General features: G+C 46.6%; 6 protein-coding genes across 8 annotated transcripts; 3 read left to right on the top strand and 3 right to left on the bottom strand.

The window, feature by feature from the left end:
* The first annotated feature begins 244 nt into the window (after positions 1 to 244).
* On the top strand, positions 245 to 3732 carry LOC6730384 (solute carrier family 52, riboflavin transporter, member 3-A). The gene is made up of 2 exons (XM_002105630.4): positions 245 to 804; positions 2035 to 3732. Exons 1-2 carry the CDS (start codon positions 689 to 691, stop codon positions 3380 to 3382), a joined length of 1464 nt encoding a protein of 487 aa, XP_002105666.1. The 5' UTR covers positions 245 to 688; the 3' UTR covers positions 3383 to 3732.
* Positions 3733 to 3775: 43 nt separating this feature from the next.
* LOC6730383 lies at positions 3776 to 5068 on the bottom strand. The gene is made up of 2 exons (XM_002105629.4): positions 4897 to 5068; positions 3776 to 4769 (listed from the first exon to the last, which is right to left on the bottom strand). Exons 1-2 carry the CDS (start codon positions 4940 to 4942, stop codon positions 4024 to 4026), a joined length of 792 nt encoding a protein of 263 aa, XP_002105665.1. The 5' UTR covers positions 4943 to 5068; the 3' UTR covers positions 3776 to 4023.
* Positions 5069 to 5098: 30 nt separating this feature from the next.
* LOC6730382 (DDB1- and CUL4-associated factor 5) lies at positions 5099 to 10945 on the top strand. Of its 2 annotated transcripts, none has more exons than XM_039295120.2 (8): positions 5099 to 5289; positions 5373 to 5792; positions 5860 to 6043; positions 6196 to 6462; positions 6520 to 6794; positions 6855 to 6985; positions 7039 to 7729; positions 9974 to 10945. In XM_039295120.2, the coding sequence occupies exons 2-8, from the start codon at positions 5453 to 5455 to the stop codon at positions 10414 to 10416; spliced, it is 2331 nt and encodes a 776-aa protein (XP_039151054.1). In that variant the 5' UTR covers positions 5099 to 5289; positions 5373 to 5452; the 3' UTR covers positions 10417 to 10945. The 2 variants fall into 2 exon arrangements, with proteins under 2 accessions (XP_039151054.1, XP_039151055.1); XM_039295121.2 differs by having other exon boundaries at positions 5113 to 5202.
* LOC27206627 lies at positions 7726 to 9770 on the bottom strand. The gene has a single exon (XM_016182426.3). It carries the CDS (start codon positions 9607 to 9609, stop codon positions 7795 to 7797), a length of 1815 nt encoding a protein of 604 aa, XP_016037155.1. The 5' UTR covers positions 9610 to 9770; the 3' UTR covers positions 7726 to 7794.
* LOC6730379 (bromodomain adjacent to zinc finger domain protein 1A) lies at positions 10740 to 16762 on the bottom strand. Its single transcript, XM_016177933.3, has 6 exons — positions 16230 to 16762; positions 14359 to 15592; positions 11938 to 14300; positions 11702 to 11877; positions 11197 to 11635; positions 10740 to 11134 (listed from the first exon to the last, which is right to left on the bottom strand). Exons 1-6 carry the CDS (start codon positions 16349 to 16351, stop codon positions 11035 to 11037), a joined length of 4434 nt encoding a protein of 1477 aa, XP_016037153.1. The 5' UTR covers positions 16352 to 16762; the 3' UTR covers positions 10740 to 11034.
* A 27-nt stretch (positions 16763 to 16789) lies between these two features.
* On the top strand, positions 16790 to 19753 carry LOC6730378 (methylcrotonoyl-CoA carboxylase subunit alpha, mitochondrial). 2 transcript variants are annotated; one of them, XM_016172971.3, is made up of 8 exons: positions 16790 to 16839; positions 17082 to 17127; positions 17234 to 17999; positions 18054 to 18560; positions 18618 to 18909; positions 18965 to 19152; positions 19213 to 19384; positions 19441 to 19753. In XM_016172971.3, the coding sequence occupies exons 2-8, from the start codon at positions 17087 to 17089 to the stop codon at positions 19569 to 19571; spliced, it is 2097 nt and encodes a 698-aa protein (XP_016037152.1). In that variant the 5' UTR covers positions 16790 to 16839; positions 17082 to 17086; the 3' UTR covers positions 19572 to 19753. The 2 variants fall into 2 exon arrangements, with proteins under 2 accessions (XP_016037152.1, XP_044779239.1); XM_044923304.1 differs by lacking the exon at positions 16790 to 16839 and adding an exon at positions 16854 to 16960.
* Positions 19754 to 19762: the final 9 nt, after the last annotated feature.

Below are 19762 nucleotides of genomic sequence, written 5' to 3'. Positions count from 1 at the left end.
CTTTGTTGGGAAAACATCTATGCATTTTCTATGTTATAGCGAAACTATAAAAATGGAATGCTAAAATGTAGCTTCTAAATTGCGAATGCCAATCGAGCTTGCAACTAATACACCCTTCTAGGAACACAATTTATAAGTTTGAAACCCATAACAAAACAGTTACGCTCTATAAAGAGAGCCAGTACTTTAAAATGTTCTCTTATCTTAGTCACGCTCTCTCTCTCTTTCGCACGTGCGATGGTTTCGGTATTTTTTCGCCGGACAAACAGCTGTTCGACTGTCAGTTTTATTCTTGCCTTCCGATCCGATGTTTATTAAATCAAATTCGACTTTTGAGTGTTCAAATGGCTGACAAAATTTGCGAAAGCTGGTCGTTCTCCCCTGCAGTCGACTTATTCTCCTGGACACTCTTGCATTTCTCATCCTGTCGCGCCGTCAATGGAACTTCCCGGAATATTGCATAATTGAGACTTCCCGGGCCTTCAAATTGGAACTTCGACTTTGCGTTAATTGACGGCTCGCACTGGAATTAACCTGCCAATTGCCATCGATATTCCACACTACGCCAATTGAGCCGTTGATTTTTAATAACGAACCGAGGCGCGTTTGGCCACAGTGGCCCGGATCGGGAAATCTAATCGCCACAGGGACCATAAAACAATTCGAAGAGCACACTCCGACTCCGAATATGAGCAGGTACCACAGAGGCCGAGGAGCTGGTAGCCCCACGAATCCAGCGGGGCCAGTCTACGGCGTGATCTCGACGTTGGACGACGCCACTCCGAGCCCCGCGGATTTCGCCAGGTAAGCGACCAATTACTGCTATCGCGTTTTGTTTACGCTTATTTCCCCTGAAGAGCGAAAACCAGTTTGGGATCAGGCTCAAATGCTGCGGGCGGGCTTTCTTTCCATCTCTTTTTCCAATTTTGGTTGGCTCATGTTATACGACCACATCGTGACACAGCAACTATAAGCCAACCATTGGGGTTACAATAATTTGAAAATTTTCCGTGTTCATGGTTTTTTATTGTTATCAGCTTTCCTTGCCTAGTCTTGTACTTCACTTGCGAGCACTGTTGCTGTAATTAAACTGTAACTTGGAGTTTGCAAATTGTATGAATTTGTAAAACAAAATGATCTGCAGCGAAAACTTATTCATTTATAGAGTAAAAAGAATCAATACATCATAGTGGAAAGCTTTAGTTCTTTTTAGTCCTGCTTCTTAACCTAAGGATTCACCTTAGAGATGAAATGAATGCCTGTCAAGTTCCCGATTGTGATTCTTATCGTCTTCAGCCAGATACGTGCAGACATTGGCACTCCACTCGAATGGCCACAAATTAATTGAGTTAGCAGATTAGATGAGGATCGTATGTGACCGATGGCACACACTTAATATCACCTGAAAATAAGATTAGCGCAGAGATATATCCACTTTGGTATATCCAAAAGAAATCAATGGTATTACTGGGCACATTTTATTTTTTTTCGTCATCACACTTGGATCGCCCTTTAGATGGAATAAATGTATTGATGGGTGTATCCAATGGGAGGAGTGCATAAGGAGCATTTTGTTAATTTCAAAAGCTGGCGCTTTCGGGTGATTTTATACAATTTTTACAAGATTCGCGTAAGGTTCATAATTATTATATACACACACACATTCATTCGTGTGAAACGTAATGTAAAGCCACAGAACACTTTAATCGTATTCGCTCGGTTATCTGTCCAAAAGACAAACATAATGAACTGTAAATGCCATATGCTTGATAATGACTTTTTAAGGCTTATCTGAACCATTGAGAGAAATAAGCCCGTAATTCTGACTTGGGTGCCATAAACCTAGGCAACTAATAGTGTACAATGTTGCATGCTAAAATTAGTTTCCGTTAATAAATATTCTTGAAAACATTGGGTGTTTAATTACATCTAGACATTCCCAATAATCTTATCACAATGTGAAAGGTAACTGATTTTTTAATTATTGCTAGCTGTTTATATAGGCGTCTATCTAATCTCTTATTCTTTTTACAGATGCTCCTCTCTCGAGGCCAAGAAAAGTGAGCTGAGCTTGTTCCTTAACTGGGGAGTGCCGCAAAAAAATATGGAGATAAGCTCGAAGCTAAGAAACCGCAGCTGGCTCGTCGACGTGCTGGCTATCTTCTTTGGCATAGGCACCTGGCTGGGCGTCAATGGCACCTTCATTCAGCTTCCCCTGCTGGTGGACGAGGCACCAGAGGGCTGGAGTCTGCCCTCTTACCTAAGCGTTATGGTCCAGATTGGCAACTTGGGCCCATTGCTGTACACTGCCATCCAGAAGTACTCGCCCAAGAAACTAAATGATGGTTGGACCATTCACGGAGTGCTCCTAGTGGGAGCCATATCGTGCTTGCTGACGGCGTTCTTCTACAACCAAACCGCTTTGGTCGCTGGCACGGATCACAGCTTAGCCCTCTTCTTGCTGACCTGCTTCACGGCGCTGAATGCCTGCACTAGCTCGGTGCTTTTTATGCCCTACATGGGACGCTTCAAGGAGCAGTACATGGTCACCTACTTTATTGGCGAGGGACTGAGTGGTCTCCTGCCCAGCGTGACGGCTTTGATCCAGGGCATCGGCGAGAGCGGCGACTGTGTACTGGTCAACGTAACCGAAAGCGGAGAGGAGGTCTACGAGCTGCAGAAGACACCTCCGAGATTCGATACCCGTGTTTTCTTCCTCATTCTTTTCGCGCTCATGGTGCTAGCCTATGTGGGGTATGCACTTCTGAATTCCCTCCCATTGGCCAAAAGGGAGTACGCCCAGGTGACCGTCAGTGAGGGCAACAAGTACGTTTACGGAGAGGCGGATAACCAGCAAGAAGCGGAAAAGCTGAGTAAAGGCCAGTACACATACCTGCTCCTACTAATCGGTGCGATTTCGCTGTTCAGTAACGGAATGTTCGGCAGCATACAGTCCTACTCCAGTGCCCCGTACGGAGCCCAAGCGTACCACCTAGCAGCCACCCTGAGTGTGATAGCCAACCCGGTGGCCTGCTTCATGGCCATGTTCCTGCATTTTACCTCCCTGCGGATTATCACGGTGCTCTCTATCCTTGCGGGTCTGCTGACCAGCTATGTTTTCACCACGGCGGCCCTGAGTCCTCTTCCGCCTCTTCACGACCAGACCGTGGGTGCCGTACTCGTGGTCACAGCCTGGACTTTGCTGGTGGGGATTGTGAGCTACACGAAACTGGGAATCACCACGGTTATGCGGGCGCAGGGTGGACAATCGCTGGTCTGGGTGGGCGCCATTACGCAGCTAGGATCCGCTATCGGGGCAGTGGCCATCTTCTTTGCTATCAACTACTCGGACCTTTTCCAGGCCGCAGAGTCGAACTGCTAACCTCGCCAGAAACTCGACGAGGCCAGGATTTCCAGGGATGCATCGTGATTTTATAAATGCTATTACTGTAGTTTAGTGTGATATTTTAATGTGTATTTCCACCTCACGTCACAATGAAGACAATACCTAATTACCTGAACTCGCGCTTTTTTATACAACAATTTGCAGTTGAATTGCAACAGTTCGTAGTTTTAAGTATAAAAGTGGATATCAACATAATGTATATAAGACGAGAACAAGTCCAAAGTTTCAAAAATTATAGACTTTGGCTCCTAAGTAAAGCATTTTAAAAAGAAAACTTTCGAACCTAATAAATTCCTTTGTTTTGATTTAAAATCCAGCAAAATCAATTTCCTGTGTCGATATTAGTTGGCATAATACAAAGCATTTAAATATTCTTTTTAAGAGGTATATTTATAGAGCTTTTGTCTGTTTATTATTTAAAGTATAATATGAAGGCTTGATTCATATACATCTCTCTTATACCAACTAAAATTTAATTTGGGAACATAGTCCTTAGTCCTTTTTTTTATGATCGTCCTTTACAATCGTACACCATTAGGCATAAAAAAGATACTTCTAAATGCAACTAAATTGCATTAAATGTGTTTAATGCTTGCTCTTCACCAATATCAGTTTTTTTACCGATCGGCCTTTATATCCGCCCTCGATGCGTTATTGACCTGCTCCGGCTGCTCTACTTCGCTGTCTATGTCCCCCTCGTAGCCCGAATTTGTTTTCGAGGCAACGGGGAGGGGATTGTGCCCTTTGGACTCGAAGGACTCGTCCAAAGTGCAGCAGCTACAGAAGCACTCTTTAAAATGACGGCAGGTATCGCCCAGCTTCTCGGGGGCCGCATCTAAGACCTTGTTGAAGGCTTCGATCTTCTCGCGCAAGCTGCGGCTGTCACTGGGACACCCAAAGAGTTGACTTCCTTGTGGAGACGGCCGTGAAGATTCGCTGCCAATCTTTTCTAGAAAGCCGAGAACCTTCTCCAGGGAGTCTCGGGCACGATTGAAGTTCTCCAGGCTCTCCCGCAGAACTTGGCTCTCATTGAGGTGCTCAAATTTCATCAACAGACTTTGAATCTCGGTGAGGTCAGAAGGCAAGCTCATGCCCGCCACGCCGGAGGTCTGCGCGGCGTGCACCGCATTAACCGCCTCGAAACCCACAATCAGGCGCTGAATCTTGGTGGCCTCGGCCTGGTGGCCACACCTCGCGAGCTGCATCATGTCATTCACATCGCCCACCTCCTTGAGCAGCTTCACCGACGACTGCATTACCTTCTGGTGCTCCTGAATGCCATGCCGCAAGCGGTCTTGCAAGTTGTGAAGGTATAAGAAGAGTTGACGCACCTGCTCCTTTTCATCGAAATTACTTAGAAAAACTGGGAGGAAATCGGGATGGAGTAAATCTGCCATTGAGCATATTCAAATGTTGCATGTACATGTTAAGTACATGGCATTGCAAGAGAGGAGCTTAATTTTAATATAATTAAACACCTTCGGTCTTACCAGGTATTATATTTTCGCTCTTTGATGCTGAATTATCGTCGGTCATTGTTAAACGCTTGAGTCCACTAGAGATCCGAAAATCACTATAAATTTTGAAAACTGGTGACAAAACCTGATCAAATATGTTATTGTTTTAACTTAACTTTAGTTCAATCTTATGCCAATGTAAATCTCAAAGGTAAAATGATTTGAAAACCTGTTCGCTGTTGTCTCTTATCTCGGATTCGAGCCACCGCTGCTCCCCTTTTTCGGTTGCCTTGGTCCCACTGTAGCTGGCTGGGCGAACAGCTGTTCGGTGGTTTCTCGGTTTGTATACTTTCTGCCTTAGTTTTGATTAGGGAGCGATGCGAAGTGATGATAAACCAGTCGAAACGAGTAGTTGTTCTCTATAAAGTACATACATTTGTGTTCGTTTTTCTGACTGAATCTTATAAGCTGCATGTAAAAGATTTGAACGTGCCTTTCTGGTCTTTAAGAGTGCGCAATTAAGGGATTGCATTGATGCAAGGAAGCGCGCTGCGGTTCCAGTTCGAAGCCCCATCGCAGTGAGAGCGATATGCGTGAACCTAGACCACTGCCCTGCTGGAGACCACAACAGAACCGGAATCAGAGTCCCAGCCCCTGCAAGGGCAGCATCTCGACCTCCGTGCAAAGAAACCCAGTTGACGGAGCCCGGAAAATGAGCCTTTGGCGGAACCTGCGCTCGCTGGAGACCCGCAATCTGGACGTGGCCCTTAGCCAGCGTGAGAACATATTGGTGGCTGGCCACCTTCCCTCGGCCATTTTTCGCGAGCGACTAAGTGCGGCTCAGAATCTCTACCAGCGCAACCTAACCGGTCACTACGGATGTGTAAATGCCCTGGAGTTCAGCTCGGGCGGTCAGTTCCTGGCTTCAGGTGAGTGGAGATACCTGTTGATATCCTCCTGCCCTCCCAGCTAATCAGTGCTTTCCTCGTCCACCAGGTGGCGACGACAAGAGGGTTCTACTGTGGAACATTGACCGCGAGCTGGTATCCAAGTTTGGAAAACCCCGCTCCATGAACGAGAAGCATGCCAGCAACATCTTCTGCCTGGGATTTGACACCCAAAATTCTTATATTTTTTCCGGGGGCAACGATGATTTGGTCATCCAGCATGACCTAGAAACGTGAGTTCCAAAGCGTTTAACGAGGCTTTGCTAATAGTTCATAAATTCTAAACATTTAATTTGATTTTTTCATACTGACTGTTATGATTTAAATTTCTTTAGTTAAATAATTTATGCTAAACAATAACTGGTTATATCCCTTCTCTGTAAAGAGGGAAAATCCTGAACCACTTTTCGCACGATGGACCTGTTTATGGTTTAAGTGTAGACAGGATCAGTGGCCATCTCTTGAGCGTGGCCACGGAGCACGGCGAGATCCTAGTGTACGACCTAAGGGCAGGGAAGTCCGAACCGCTGGCAATCGCCAAGTTCAAGACGCCCTTTAACGCCGTGGAGTTTCACCCACTTAATGGCCATTTTCTGGCCACTGCCAACGCGAAAAGGGGAGCCATGCTCTGGGATCTAAGGCACCACCAGCAGTAAGTTTATCCTAGTATTTGCCTTATAATCTTACTCACTCACTTGTTGTGCACCAGGGCCCTATGTCAGTTCAACTACATCCCGGAGTCCCCAAGCTGCATGAGCGTGCGCTTCAATTGCAATGGCACCCTTCTGCTCACCCTGCACCGCCGGCTACCGCCGATCCTGTACAGCCCAGGAGCACCGGAGCCGGTGGCCACTTTCTACCATGAGGAATACTTTAACTCCTGCACTATGAAGAGTTGCACATTTGCGGGGCCGCAGGACGAGCTGGTGGTCTCAGGCTCGGACAACTTCAACATGTTTATCTGGCGCCTGGAAGGAGTGGACTGTGAGTTAGCTAAGGGATTCAGCTTGCAGATTCCTCAAATAATTGTTCTTATTTTATCAGTGGATGAAAAGAACCAGTGGATGGAGACTACTCCCGTAATTCTCGCTGGTCACCGTTCCATCGTCAACCAGGTGCGGTACAATCGCGAACGCTGCTTACTCGCCTCCTCTGGCGTGGAGAAGATCATTAAGGTAGGTTGGGTAAGCCTATATAGATCCTAATAATAATAAAATCGATAACATAGCTGTGGAGTCCCTTTGCCCAGCAGGGCTGGGAAGGATCCCTTACCCAAGCCGAAGCCCTGCCCTACTGCACACGCGCACTGCACCGCGAGTCATCGGATCATGTGTCCCAGGACTTCAGTGCTCGTAACACCGACGAGGACCAGGTAATGCTGGCCTTCTTCGATACTTTGGTGCAGCACGAGCTTGAGTCCTGGAGCACGGTGGACAATCAGAACAGCTCTAAAAGCAGCACACACACATCGACGTGTAGCGAGGTCAGTTCGCCAACTGAAGAGCCCAGTGAGGAGGAGCGCGATTGGGATCAGGACCCTCAGACTGAGCGGGACCAAAACGAGGAAAATGTGCAAGACCAGGATATCGATACGCCTAACGTCAGCGAACTGAGCTGGCAGACTTATCCGAACCGTATCTTCTACCTAATCGCTAAAAAGCGCCGCGCCTTACTTCAGTTAGCGGTTAGGGGCACTTCTCGACATCCGCGCAACGTGGACCAGTTGCTCCACAGGCTCCTTGGCGAACAAAAGCAGGCTGCCACGCAGGCGCGGATCAGCGACTGGCTTGAGGAGACGCAGCGTCTCTTCGGCGACGACGAGCTACCCACCACATCAGCGGAGGCTGCAGCCCGGGAGCAGCGACGACGAGACGGCGTTCTGTTCTGTCGAAATCGGAGGACACATGAATTTAAAATAGGTAAGGCCGGTGGCGGTGCACTATTCGTAGACTTTAATAGAATTATCATAATATTAATGGGTTAATTACTTGGGGCTATGCAGTTTTCGTTTACGGCCCAACAAAATCTCCGCCATGCAAACAATAGCTGAAAGTAGACATCCAATAGTGAGGGCGTAAAAGGCGAGCTGGACGTCGGACAAGGTGAGCACCTTCCACCGTCCTACGTCTAGTTCGGACAAATACTCGGGGAACCGTTGGATGCTCCATTTGGCGCGCTCCTTTGCCTCCCCTGTCCATAAGCCGACGATTCCCCCCGCCACGAGGCGCAGTACGATCCGGTTGACCTCCTCTAAATAAGGCGAAGGACGAGGCAGCACATAGGCAATGTGATAGTTCTTGGGACACTCGGGGATTTTATGCACTTTCTTAGTCATCACGTATCGAATGTCACTCAGCTGCAAGCTGGCGGATCGGGTGACGCCCGCGAATCCTCCTCTCTTCGACACCATTTCAATTAGTCGCTCCTCGCCCTCGGCCACCAGCATCATCTTGGCATCCAATCGACGATAGACCTCTGAGTCGTGACCATAGAAGAGATCATCCTTAAAGGCAGGATGTTTTATGTAAATAGGCTGGCCAGACTCATCCAATTCCCTCAAGGTATTTGCATCTCGGTAGTAAAGAGGTCTTATGTAAACTGTTGCCAGACTGGACTCAAGCAAGGCTCCAAAAATCACGCTCACCAGACACAGAGAAGCCACAAATATGCGTTCCGAGTGAAAGGGGGGAAAACGACCCACATTCACACGCACCCAAACGACCCATGTGTCGATGAAAATGCGTCGCGCCGCTCCGAAGTAACTAATCCGCGTAGCCCGTGAACCATCCGGTATGCGTTCTATACAAAGAATTAGATTTACGGCTCTAAGAATAAGCCAGACTAGGGCTCCTAGCAGACCCACCAGCAGAAAGCATAACCACACGTCCGTGTGTACAGCGAAAAGAGGCAAAATGGATTGCGGAATTCTCTGTGCTTTCTTCACGTACAAGCAAAGCTCATCCATGTAAACGGCCGCACTGAACTGGATGTGCGTAGTAAGATAGTCCTTGACAAAGAATCCGGCAAAGATGATGTCCACCTCTCCGCGGTGGGCGCGACCGACGCCGCCACTATATTCTCCATTTGCCAGCCGACCGCCAAAAAATTCATCATCCGGCCACAGATAATCAGCTGTGAAGTTCAGTTGCCTCGCCACGGTTTTGGCCAATTTAGCATCCGCTCCTGTTACACTTAGGACCTTGTTTTCGCCGTCTCCAATCACACTTGAATAAACTGAATCGAAAATGTATATTCTCAAATGGTAACCCTCCAGATTCTTGTAGATTCTTGAATAGGTTTTGCAATCTTGAACCACCACTAAACTCCGCGTAAAGGGATTGAAGAGAAGTACACTTTCCTTCCGTAATTGGACGTAGTAAATCCGGCTATGCCCATGCTGAAGCCAAACATCGGCCGCGAACTCCATTAATAGTACATCGTCCTCAATTGAGTAATTCTCTAAAGCCAATATGTAGAAGCCATCTGTGTTAACCAAACTGGTCCGGATTTCCTGCATTTGATGTACGCCAGCAAAAATGAAAAAATGATGTCTCATTATTTCTGCTCTTGGCGGAACTTCCTCCTGTTTCACACTAATTTTGATGGAGCTCTTTTCTTGCACCATCAAAAACTGAACAAGATCATTGCCTCCGTCTTCCGAACTCCTTAGATGCAGTTCAAGGCCGCCCTCAAACTGCTCCACAATGGAGGTCAGGACTCGCTTGTAGTCCGTGTTATTGGCTTGACCAAGGGCTCCTCCCACTAGAGCCAGCATAATTAGCTGCAAAGTCGCCGCCATGTCAGGAGTTACTGAACCGTCGACTGAGATTGTGGAGCGTACAATAGCATGGGCTCGGGATACTAGGGTGCAGGTCGACTGACATCCTGTTGGACAAGTGTTTGTTTAGTGTCAGAGCCACTGACACCTGAGGGCGGACTGCTAGCCACAATTATTGGCAAGTATCCGGGGTTTGTTGACACAACCTGACTTAGCCCCATGACTTGTCCATTTATGCGTGCACAATGAAATTCTCTTCTGTTACAGCAACCTTTCGGGATTTATTGATATGTAAATTATTCGGTTGAAACGATTTTCTTTATATTTAAGCGACTTTCCCAATTAAACATTTGAAATACTATAAGATTATATTTCCCTATTTTAGTTGAAACGCCAAAATCCAGAATCACTCAAAGAATACGAAAGCGAAAATTAAGGCAGCCTATTCAGACCGCAAAACACAGAAGAGCGACTGGTCGACCAGGCACCACCGAGATGGACGAGAGCAGCTCGTCAAGCGACACCAGGGCTACCTACGACTCCGATGATGAGGAGACCTCGACAGGCGACAATAACAACAACAATACCAATGAAAGGGAAAGCGTCCAAACGGACGATGATGGAGACAACTCCTCCACAACTTCGTTGACCTCCATGGAGGCCCAGTTTTCTCAGGCTCCCAGCACCTCCAGTTCTTTTCTTTTTCACCAAATGGAGAGCAACAACAACAGCCAGCTTACGTCCAACCAAAATCACAAGGCAGTAAATGGACTTGTTCCGGATAATTGTAATACTGAGTCAACAGCATCCACATCGTCATCCATGTAGGTCGTACACATATGAAAGCAAAGATTCCTCTTTTAAATATCTTCCTAAGCGTAAATATGTTTTTATAGGAGAAAACACCATTTACTCTTACTTTTAATGTCCACTGAAACACACACATAAAAAGTAATAATAACGCACTTTTTCTCGATTAAAAAATAATTTTGCATGTTAGGTTCTTTAAGCGATCCAGTTTGCGTTCAAATCGTCTGTTTTAAAAACTGGCAAACTCCATCTCACCATTTGTTCTGGGTTTACACGGAGCTAAGCTCTTTTAAAATTTGTATTAATTTACTTTTAGCTTTTTACACCTCCAACAACATTGATTTATTAAATAAAATTTTATTTACTTATTTATTTTGAATCGTTTGTTTCCGCTCACTTCATTTATTGATTGTGGAATTTTCGTAGTGTCTACAATAATTTATAAATACATAAAGTCTCATAAACCAACAGGTAAGGATTTTTGCATATGCGTGTGCTGAACTTAGAACTGACATGCACGAAAATAAAGATCTTTAAATACACTTAATATTTGTGCTTAAATATATATGGTTTTCAACTACGGCTTAGAGTAGACTAACTAATTTACACGATAGCTGGTGGAGATCAGTGTCCGGCTCAGCAAGCTTTGACTTCCCCATTCATATCGCTAGGCCTAAACGGTAGCTGCATGTCCCTACATCGATCGATCACGAATCGCTCTAGTTGACAACCAGCGCTGCAACGGATTCAAGATAAATGATTAACGAGTCCACTTACGGATTATCCCAATTTACTCACTCGTATATTTCGTTGCCTTCTACGTTGTACAAATCGCAGTTTCTAAACACCAACTGAATGTCGCTGAGCAGCTCCTCGTTTAGCTGGTAGGCGCCCATGTTTAGCTTGGACTTGATTTTAGCTAGATCCATGGGCGTCTTGATGATCTGATGGTAGTCGGGAACCTCCGATGTCAGCACTGGTCGCAGAAACGGCCAAGCGGCCTTGTGCTTCATGATCTGCTCAAGCAGATCGTACAAGGCGGCACTGTTCAACGGCAGGTGCTCGTTCGTCCGACGCCCGCTTCTCCGATGGTTGTTGTTATTGACGCTGCTGTTGTTATTATTGTTGTTGTTGTTGCCGTTGCTTGGGCGGGCGGACTTGTCGACAGATAGGCGCAAAGAGTTACGGGGTCGCTTGGCTTTTGGCTCCTCCTCATCGGGGTCATGATCACCATTCACTTGTGGGTTAGAAATTACACGGGCTATAAGTGAGCTAGTCAATAATGAGAAATTTGTGGACTTACTGTTACTGTGCCGACGCCTAGGTCGTTGTGGTATCGGCTTGCAGGTTTTACAAACGAAATCTGTGCGCGGCGGTCGCTTGAGGTGGACACATTCCAGGTGGAAGAATTGTCTGCATTGCACACATTTGATCTCACCGCCATCGTAGAAACACTTCTGACACACCTTCTCCTCATCTCTGTGGATTTGCAATGGGCTCATTATCTAAATTACATTTTCTATTCAGTTTTTAACTTACGACTCGTCTTCGATCGTATCTTCACCGGCTGTTAAGGAAGCGTCATCGCTGATGTCTCCGCTGTCAACGTCTTCCTGGGCATGTTCTTCAATCTCTTTCGATGTAAGTCTTCTGCTGGTTGGCCGTGTGCGGGGCCGCCTTAAAGTTCGCCCATTGACTCTAGAAGATGAGGGGGTAGAGGCCACACTTTCGTCGTCCTCAACGTCCTCATCGTGTTTTTCGTCCTCGTGCTCCGCTTCCTCATCCGTCACATCGTCATCCTTTTTATCTTCCTCTTCTTCGTCTGTAGCTTCCTCCTCCTCCTCTTCCACGATAAACCTGCGTTTCTTCTTTGTCGTTTGCTTTTTATCCTTTTCGGTTAGACCATTGTTGAGACCCAGACTCTTCACGCAATCATTGCAATACCAGTTGCCCGGGGGTACAGACCTCAGCTTAGGCTTCAGGCAGAACATGTGAGTGCCAGCGTTGCATTCATCGCACAGCAGCATCTTCTCCGGATCGCTGCCACGCCTGCATACCTTGCATAATGACTTATTGGTAGAACGCCTCCACTGAATACAGTCGTGCAAGATGTTTAGGTGCAGAAAGACTTGAGAAAAGCTTGTACTTTCCATTAGCGAAACTTCCCACTGGTGCAAACGAGAGTCACAGGCAAGTTTTAAAGCCTCCTGCTTGGGGTCCCACTTCTTCATGCCGTAGGGTTCCTTCAGGAACCGCTTCCCAATAGCTTGCTCCACTTGGAGAAGGGCCGAGGCCATGTTATGCACAGCGATGGGAATCGAGACGGCATTCGTATGCTGACCCTCCTCATCGTCGCTGTCTGGTAGAGGTTTTGTGTCTGCAGAAGCTGCCAAATACATGCCAGGATCGCGATATGGTTTCCTGGCATATTTACCTAACAGAGCACCATCGTCCTCCTCGTGAGTTTCGTGGGATTCGTTGTCAGAACCAGCCTCATCTTCCAACTTGCCACCCGGGCCCCACTGCAACTTGCACTGGGCGTCGTAATTGCCTCCAAGCAAGTCACTTCGCCACTTTTCCATATCCTTGACTTTCAGGCGGCCGAGATCACCAGTGTAAATATCATTTTCAAATTGAATAATTCGATCCACCAAATGCAAGCGCATCACTTCGTTTAGATCGGTCCCATTCGGTAACCCAAAATTTGCTTCTCCGTATTTACGGTGAGTTTCAGATTCCATCGCCGCCATAAACTTCTTGCGCATTGTTTCGTTTTCCAGACTTAGCAAGTCTACTGGGCAGGTCTTAGCATGCTGTTCGATTAAGGAGCGCAGAACGGATAGCTCTTGAAGGAGTTCGTATTCACGGAGACCATTCGGATTGAGAGCCTTAATTAATTCATCGATCTCTTCGGCTTTGTAAATATATGCCCAACGCTGCCGTTGCCCATTTCTTGAATCATGCACAATACAAGATCGTTTGTCACCACTGCACATCATAAGCTCGAAATGAGTGGGAGCCTCTGGAGGATCAGATTCGACATCCATGGGTTCTGCACTGCCGTTAAGGCGATGCTCCTGGTTCTCCTTGTTCTCCAGAGAGTGCTTCGCCTTTTTCTTGGTCTTCTTTTCGTCGTCACCGTAGAGTTTGAGTAGATATACCCTTAAGTCCTTGCGATTCTTTGGCAATGCAGCCTGCTGACGAATTTCTATTTGGGACTTATTTGTTATTGGTTGCTCCAAACAAGTGTCAAGGCTGTCCGGCGAATGCTCGACAAAGATTCCAGGCATGGACTCCAAAACATAATATTTCCTGTAGCACCTATCCATGCCTAAGTAAACCAAAAAATTGAATAGTTGCGAATGCAACTTAAGCATCTGCAACTCGTGCTTGCGATGTTGCTGATCCGATTGGGCGTGTAGCTCGGTAATACTCTTCTTCAATTTCTCGACCAACGCTTCCCTCTTTTCAGGCTCAACTCCATTCACCTCCAGGTGGTGCGTTTGCGTAAGTTTTTTCCTGTTTATCTCTACGGCGGCTAATCTCTTATTTTCCGCGACAACTAGAGCTCGTAGATCTTGCCTGGCCTTTGCTGTTTGCTCCATACGCTCCTCAATCAAGTTAATCGTGCCCGAGTATGTCAGAATTTGGGACATCAGGCAGCGAATCAGGAGCATTATATCCTTAAACTTTAGTTGATATACGGAATGGTTTTTAAGAATGCGCAGGATGTGCGAGTGTTCCAGACGTAGTTCCAGACCTGGATCTTCTTTTGACGAGTAGCCATTCCGGTACATGACTCTCCAGCGCTCCGCCTTTTCATTCACAAAAGCTCCGGATCCAAGTAGATGCAGTCGTAGCACTTCACTGAGAGTCAGTGCATCTAATGGTAGTTCATTTACCTATTGCGAAAAGAAAATTAGTTTAGATAACACACGTCGGAACAAACAAAGTATTAACCTTAAAGGAAAAGTGCCTCTTGGTGTATAGGTGACTTTTGGCGGCCTGCGCCATACTCCAATAGGGCTCCTGAGTTTGGGCAGCCCGATCGAGATAGGTCACTGCGCATTCCTCCTCCTCTTCTTTTTGCAGATCGAAAACAGTGCCAAGCAGAACGAGGAGGATGTCCGATAGTGGGCCCGCAATCTCACGAGCAGTCAGTGCTCGTGTCATCTCGTAGAAGCTGAGGTTCTGACGGAACACCTCGATGCCGGACAACAATCCTGTGTACGTGTGCATAAACTCGCGCATCATGAAGGCATCACCCAGGAGGTGCTCAGGCAGCATTGTGACGATCTGTCTGTAGCGGGGCAGGACTTTCTGGTCGGTTCGCTCTAGGTCGTCCGTTTTTTGAAGCAGCAAATTACATTCGTTTTCAACGCGTTCCATTAACTGTGCCTTCTTTTCCGCCTTTTGCCTTTCCAACTCAATAAGCTTGGCCTCTTTTTCTCGCTTAACCCGCTCCATTTCCTCTGCCAGAGATTTAGCATCTGACTTGGCCTTCGCCTTTGACTTTGCAGCCGTTGCTTCATCGGCGACAATATATTTGTTGAGAGTGGATTGCTTCTTGGCGTCTTTGGTGTTAGGTTTTTTAATCTTAGCAGGAGAATAGCGTGGCATTTTGCCAATGAAAATTGTGGAGAAGTTTATCCCAGGGTTGGTCACGTACTGCTTGTATGCCTCTGGCTTGGGCCGAAGAAGTCCGTCCACCCGCGATACATTGCTCTTTATAAACATACTCAGGTTTTCCAGGTTGAACTCCATGCGCGATCGACGTATTTGCTTAAAGGGCAGCTCAATCTCTGCACTGGGATCGCCCTTGTTTGGTCGTAGTCTGTAGACCAGGTTGTCCGTGTCCTCGTAGATACCATTGAGTGGTTCTGGCATATTTTTGTCCAACTTGACACCCAACACCGTGTACGTGGTGTTCTTCTTAGCTTGCACCTCCTCGCCGATGAAGTAGCGCTTGCGCAGGAATTTGGCAACTATCATGTTCAAGGTGTTGACCGCCGACTGTTGGGCGTGCTCCACAACCAGAAGGACGGGTGCCCTAAGGCTCTGTTTGAACTGCTCCATCTTCTTGCGGGCCGCCCGCTCACTTTTGACCGCCTCCTCGTAGGTGAGGTTCTCCTTGCCGGTGGCCTCGCACTGCCACACCGTTGAGTTGATCACCATCACGTGCCGGAAGTAGTTTCTGGATAGAGAAAATCAATAGATCAGTGTAAGTGGTTTTTAAGGTCAATTTATTTTGATATCATTCAATCTTGTCACATTAAGACATATTTAGTATGTTGGCTATTTATAATAATAGAATAAAAGATTGCTGATCTTAACAAGATCTAAAAGGATCGTATAAGTCAACAAATTCCAAATTCGAGAGCGCGCGCTTTGTTTGGTTTTTAAGGTCAATTTATTTTGATATTATTCAATCTTGTCACATTAGGACATATTTAGTATGTTGGCTATTTATAATAATAGAATAAAAGATTGCTCATCTTAACAAGATCTAAAAGGATCGTATAAGTCAACAAATTCCAAATTCGAGAGCGCGCGCTTTGTTTGGCACCAGGTGGCAACTCCGCGAGCAGCTGTGCGGCGGCAGCTGTAATTTCTTCCCGCCACCGAACAGCGTTTTTTCGCCTTTGGCCCACGAGACTCGCACACTACTGCACCCCTACGTACACACACACACACACTGTATGCTGATGTACGGTACATCGTGTGCAAATGATTTTGCAGCATCGCTTTTGTTGTATACTTTAGCGCAGCGTCCACCTAAAGGCAGGAGAAGGGAAGGGGCAGTTGCACTAATGGTAGCAGGATGCACTTACTCATAGTCGCGAAAAATGCGCTTAGTGATGTAGCAGCAGAAGACCTGGTCGTTGTCGTGGAATGTTTCGTTCTTGCCCTCCTTTTGATTCAGGTCGAATCCTTCCCGCTTGCAAATGGGCATGTTTGGTGTTTTTTTGCTCTTGAATGTCCGAAATATTAAATGGCAGTCCTTGCAAGTGCACGTTTAACAGTTCACAATAAAAACAACCGCGGCGCAACTGATAAATTTTACAACGCCAAGCGACAAGCGCAAAAGGCGCCCAAATTTTCACGCCTTTTTGGAGGGGCTTTCGATGCAAACGGTTTTCCAGCGATACGCGCGTTGATTTCCGACGCAAGTATACAAGCTGTCGGTGGGCGACACTATTCCGGCGATTTCCACTATGTTTGTGGCTGGCTTCCTCAACACCAACTACTTAAATCCGTTTGTTTTCCAGCGCACAAACTATTTTCACGCGCATATTTTGGGGCCTATCGCTCTTCGACATTAAACTATCGGTTATCGAGTTTTTGCGAACAATGTTACCGAACTTCACGAGCGCAGAAAACCGTAAGGACGCGGTCGGATGGATGTCAATAGTTCGATAAGTAGTCCAGAATAATATAACGGTATAATTTATATTGGTTGTGACTTTTTAGAAAAAAACACACTATAAGTAATATCAATTTCCCTAAAGGATATTGATGATATGTAGTTAAATTAAATGCAATATTTTTAACCGTGCATCTCGTGAGTCGCCCATCTCAATTGCGCTCTTGTGTGTGTGCGTTTTTCCAGCTGTGATAAGCGACGATCGCACACTTGCTCTGAATAAACTATACTTTTTATTTATTCTTACATTTAATTCTAGTAATAATGTACGCCAGACTGCTCCGAAACTTGGGCGCAAATGCCAGGTGAGCGAAATGATCGGCAGTTCTCTGTTAACGCCGCTAAATCAAAAGACTTAAATTCGTTCTCGACGATTACATAAACCTTGCTAATTTGTTTTGGCTTACCCAGGTGCTTTGCAACAGAAGCCAGCCCAAAAGTTCGGCCTATCAGCAAGATCCTTATTTCAAATCGTGGTGAGATCGCATGCAGGGTGATTCGAACAGCACGTAAACTGGGAGTTCGTACCGTGGCCGTGTTTTCGGATCCGGACGAGAAGAGCATGCACACGCAGCTGGCGGACGAGGCGTACCGCGTGGGGGAAGCTGCATCCTCGGCTTCTTATCTTCGCGGTGAACGCATCCTGGACATAGCCAAGCGGTCGGGCGCCCAGGCCATCCACCCAGGCTACGGTTTCCTCTCCGAGTCCGTCGAGTTTGCCGAGTTGTGCCAGCGTGAGGGCATCATCTTCATGGGTCCGCCCAGTTCCGCCATCCGGGACATGGGCATTAAGAGCACCAGCAAGGCCATAATGGCCGCTGCAGGGGTGCCGATCATCAATGGGTACCATGGCGATGATCAGTCAGATGAGTGCTTGCAGCGAGAAGCCGACATCATTGGCTTTCCCTTGATGATTAAAGCCGTCCGCGGCGGCGGAGGCAAGGGCATGAGAATCGCAGAAAAGCCGGACGACTTCCTCACCGCTCTGAACTCAGCTCGGACCGAGTCCGAGAAGTCGTTTGGCGACAGCTCCGTGCTTCTGGAGCGGTACGTCCGATCTCCTCGCCACGTAGAGGTTCAAGTATTTGCGGATCAGTATGGTGATGCTGTCTATCTGTGGGAAAGAGATTGCTCCGTGCAAAGACGTCATCAAAAGATTATTGAAGAGGCGCCAGCTGTAAGTGCACAATAGCTTCGGCTAGTTTAAAAATAATGCTCATTTATACATCAGCCAGGTTTGTCGGAAGATTTGCGTCGTGAGCTGGGCGAGGCTGCTGTTCGTGCAGCGAAAGCTGTGGGCTACGTAGGAGCTGGCACCGTGGAGTTTATTCTAGACAAAGAAGACCTCTCTTTTCACTTCATGGAAATGAATACCCGCCTGCAGGTGGAGCATCCTATAACGGAAATGATCACGGGCACCGATTTGGTTGAATGGCAGATTCGCATTGCCGCCGGTGAGCCATTACCCCTAAAGCAATCTGAGATTACGCGGCGTGGCCACGCATTTGAAGCTCGCATCTATGCGGAAAATCCTCGCGGAGGCTTTCTGCCCGGAGCCGGACCTCTCCGATATTTGTCTACTCCCCAACCATCAAACAACGTTCGCGTGGAGACGGGTGTCCGAGAAGGAGATGAGGTGTCTGTGCACTACGACCCCATGATTGCCAAGCTAATCGTTTGGGGCGAAAACCGCACGCAAGCGCTTAACTCTTTGGTTGCCCGCCTGGGTGAATATCATGTGAGAACATTAACATTGTACCCTAAAGAAATTTCTCTAAAGGTAAACCAATTTTAGATATCTGGTCTGGACACCAACATTAATTTCCTCATCGACCTTGCGTCGCATCCAGAGTTTCAGCTGGCCAATGTGCACACTGGCTTTATCGATGAGCAGTTCGATACGCTATTTCCCCCAATTGTCATCAGTCCGCAGCAAGTCAGCCAAGCTGCTTTGGCGCTAGTCTTGAACGAGTTGCAGGCAGCCTTTAGGAATGGAAACAAAGATTTTGATCCATTCGCCGCCACCCCTAACGCTCGTCTTAACTACTCTTTGGTTCGCAGATATCACTTGAAAGCCAATGAGAAGGGTAAACCATATATATAAATTTAAAATCAAATTTGTGAGCTGATTTGATCTTTCAGTCTATTCTGTGGCTGTCAAGTTTATTGGCGAGGATATGCAAATTCAGGTGGATAATGGCGACTGGCAGGTGGCAAAGGTGGAACGAGTTCAGGATGAAAGTCGTCTAAAAATTCGTGCCAACATCAATAGCAACATCACCACATATAATGCTAGTATTGATGGCACTAGTGTGTCTTTGTTTTTGGAAGTATGAATCGACTTTTCAATTGATAACATTTTGTATTTAATTGATTATTCCCTTTTCCAGAGTGGCAAGGTCGATTTTGAGGTAGGACAGCCGAAATTCTTAAGTGCCCAGGGCGATCAATTGGGTGCAGTTGGTTCTCGCATAGTGGCTCCCATGCCCGGTATTTTAGAGAAGGTGCTGGTAAAGCCCGGTGACCAGGTCAAGAAAGGGGAAAACTTGGCAGTGCTTATTGGTAAGAAAGTGTAAATTGAGATTATACACAGTTTTTAAAACTTTGTTTAATTTTAGCCATGAAAATGGAACATATTCTAAAAGCTCCCAAGGACGCCACCATCAAGTCTATTGGTGGAGCCGAGGGCGATAACGTTGCTAAGGGAGCGGCCGTGATTACATTCGTCGACGAGGAAGTAGAAAAGTAACGGAATATGTTTCGAAACGTACCAGACAGTTGTTGCATTTACAAACAAGTTTATATTCTAAATATTGAACAGCCTGGTTTTGGTTCAGGGACCACGAAGTGCATTTATTATCGTTAAGTAAAAAAGTGTCCATATAATGGAATTTTGTTATCTTTAACCCATTAAACGTCTAAATCTGTTAACCAAGAATT

The sequence above is a fragment of the Drosophila simulans genome, chromosome 3R (assembly GCF_016746395.2).
Source record: "Drosophila simulans strain w501 chromosome 3R, Prin_Dsim_3.1, whole genome shotgun sequence".
Classification (NCBI taxonomy): domain Eukaryota; kingdom Metazoa; phylum Arthropoda; class Insecta; order Diptera; family Drosophilidae; genus Drosophila; species Drosophila simulans.
The sequence above is the reverse complement of the archived record's forward strand: the minus strand, read 5'-3'. Positions and strand labels throughout refer to the sequence as shown.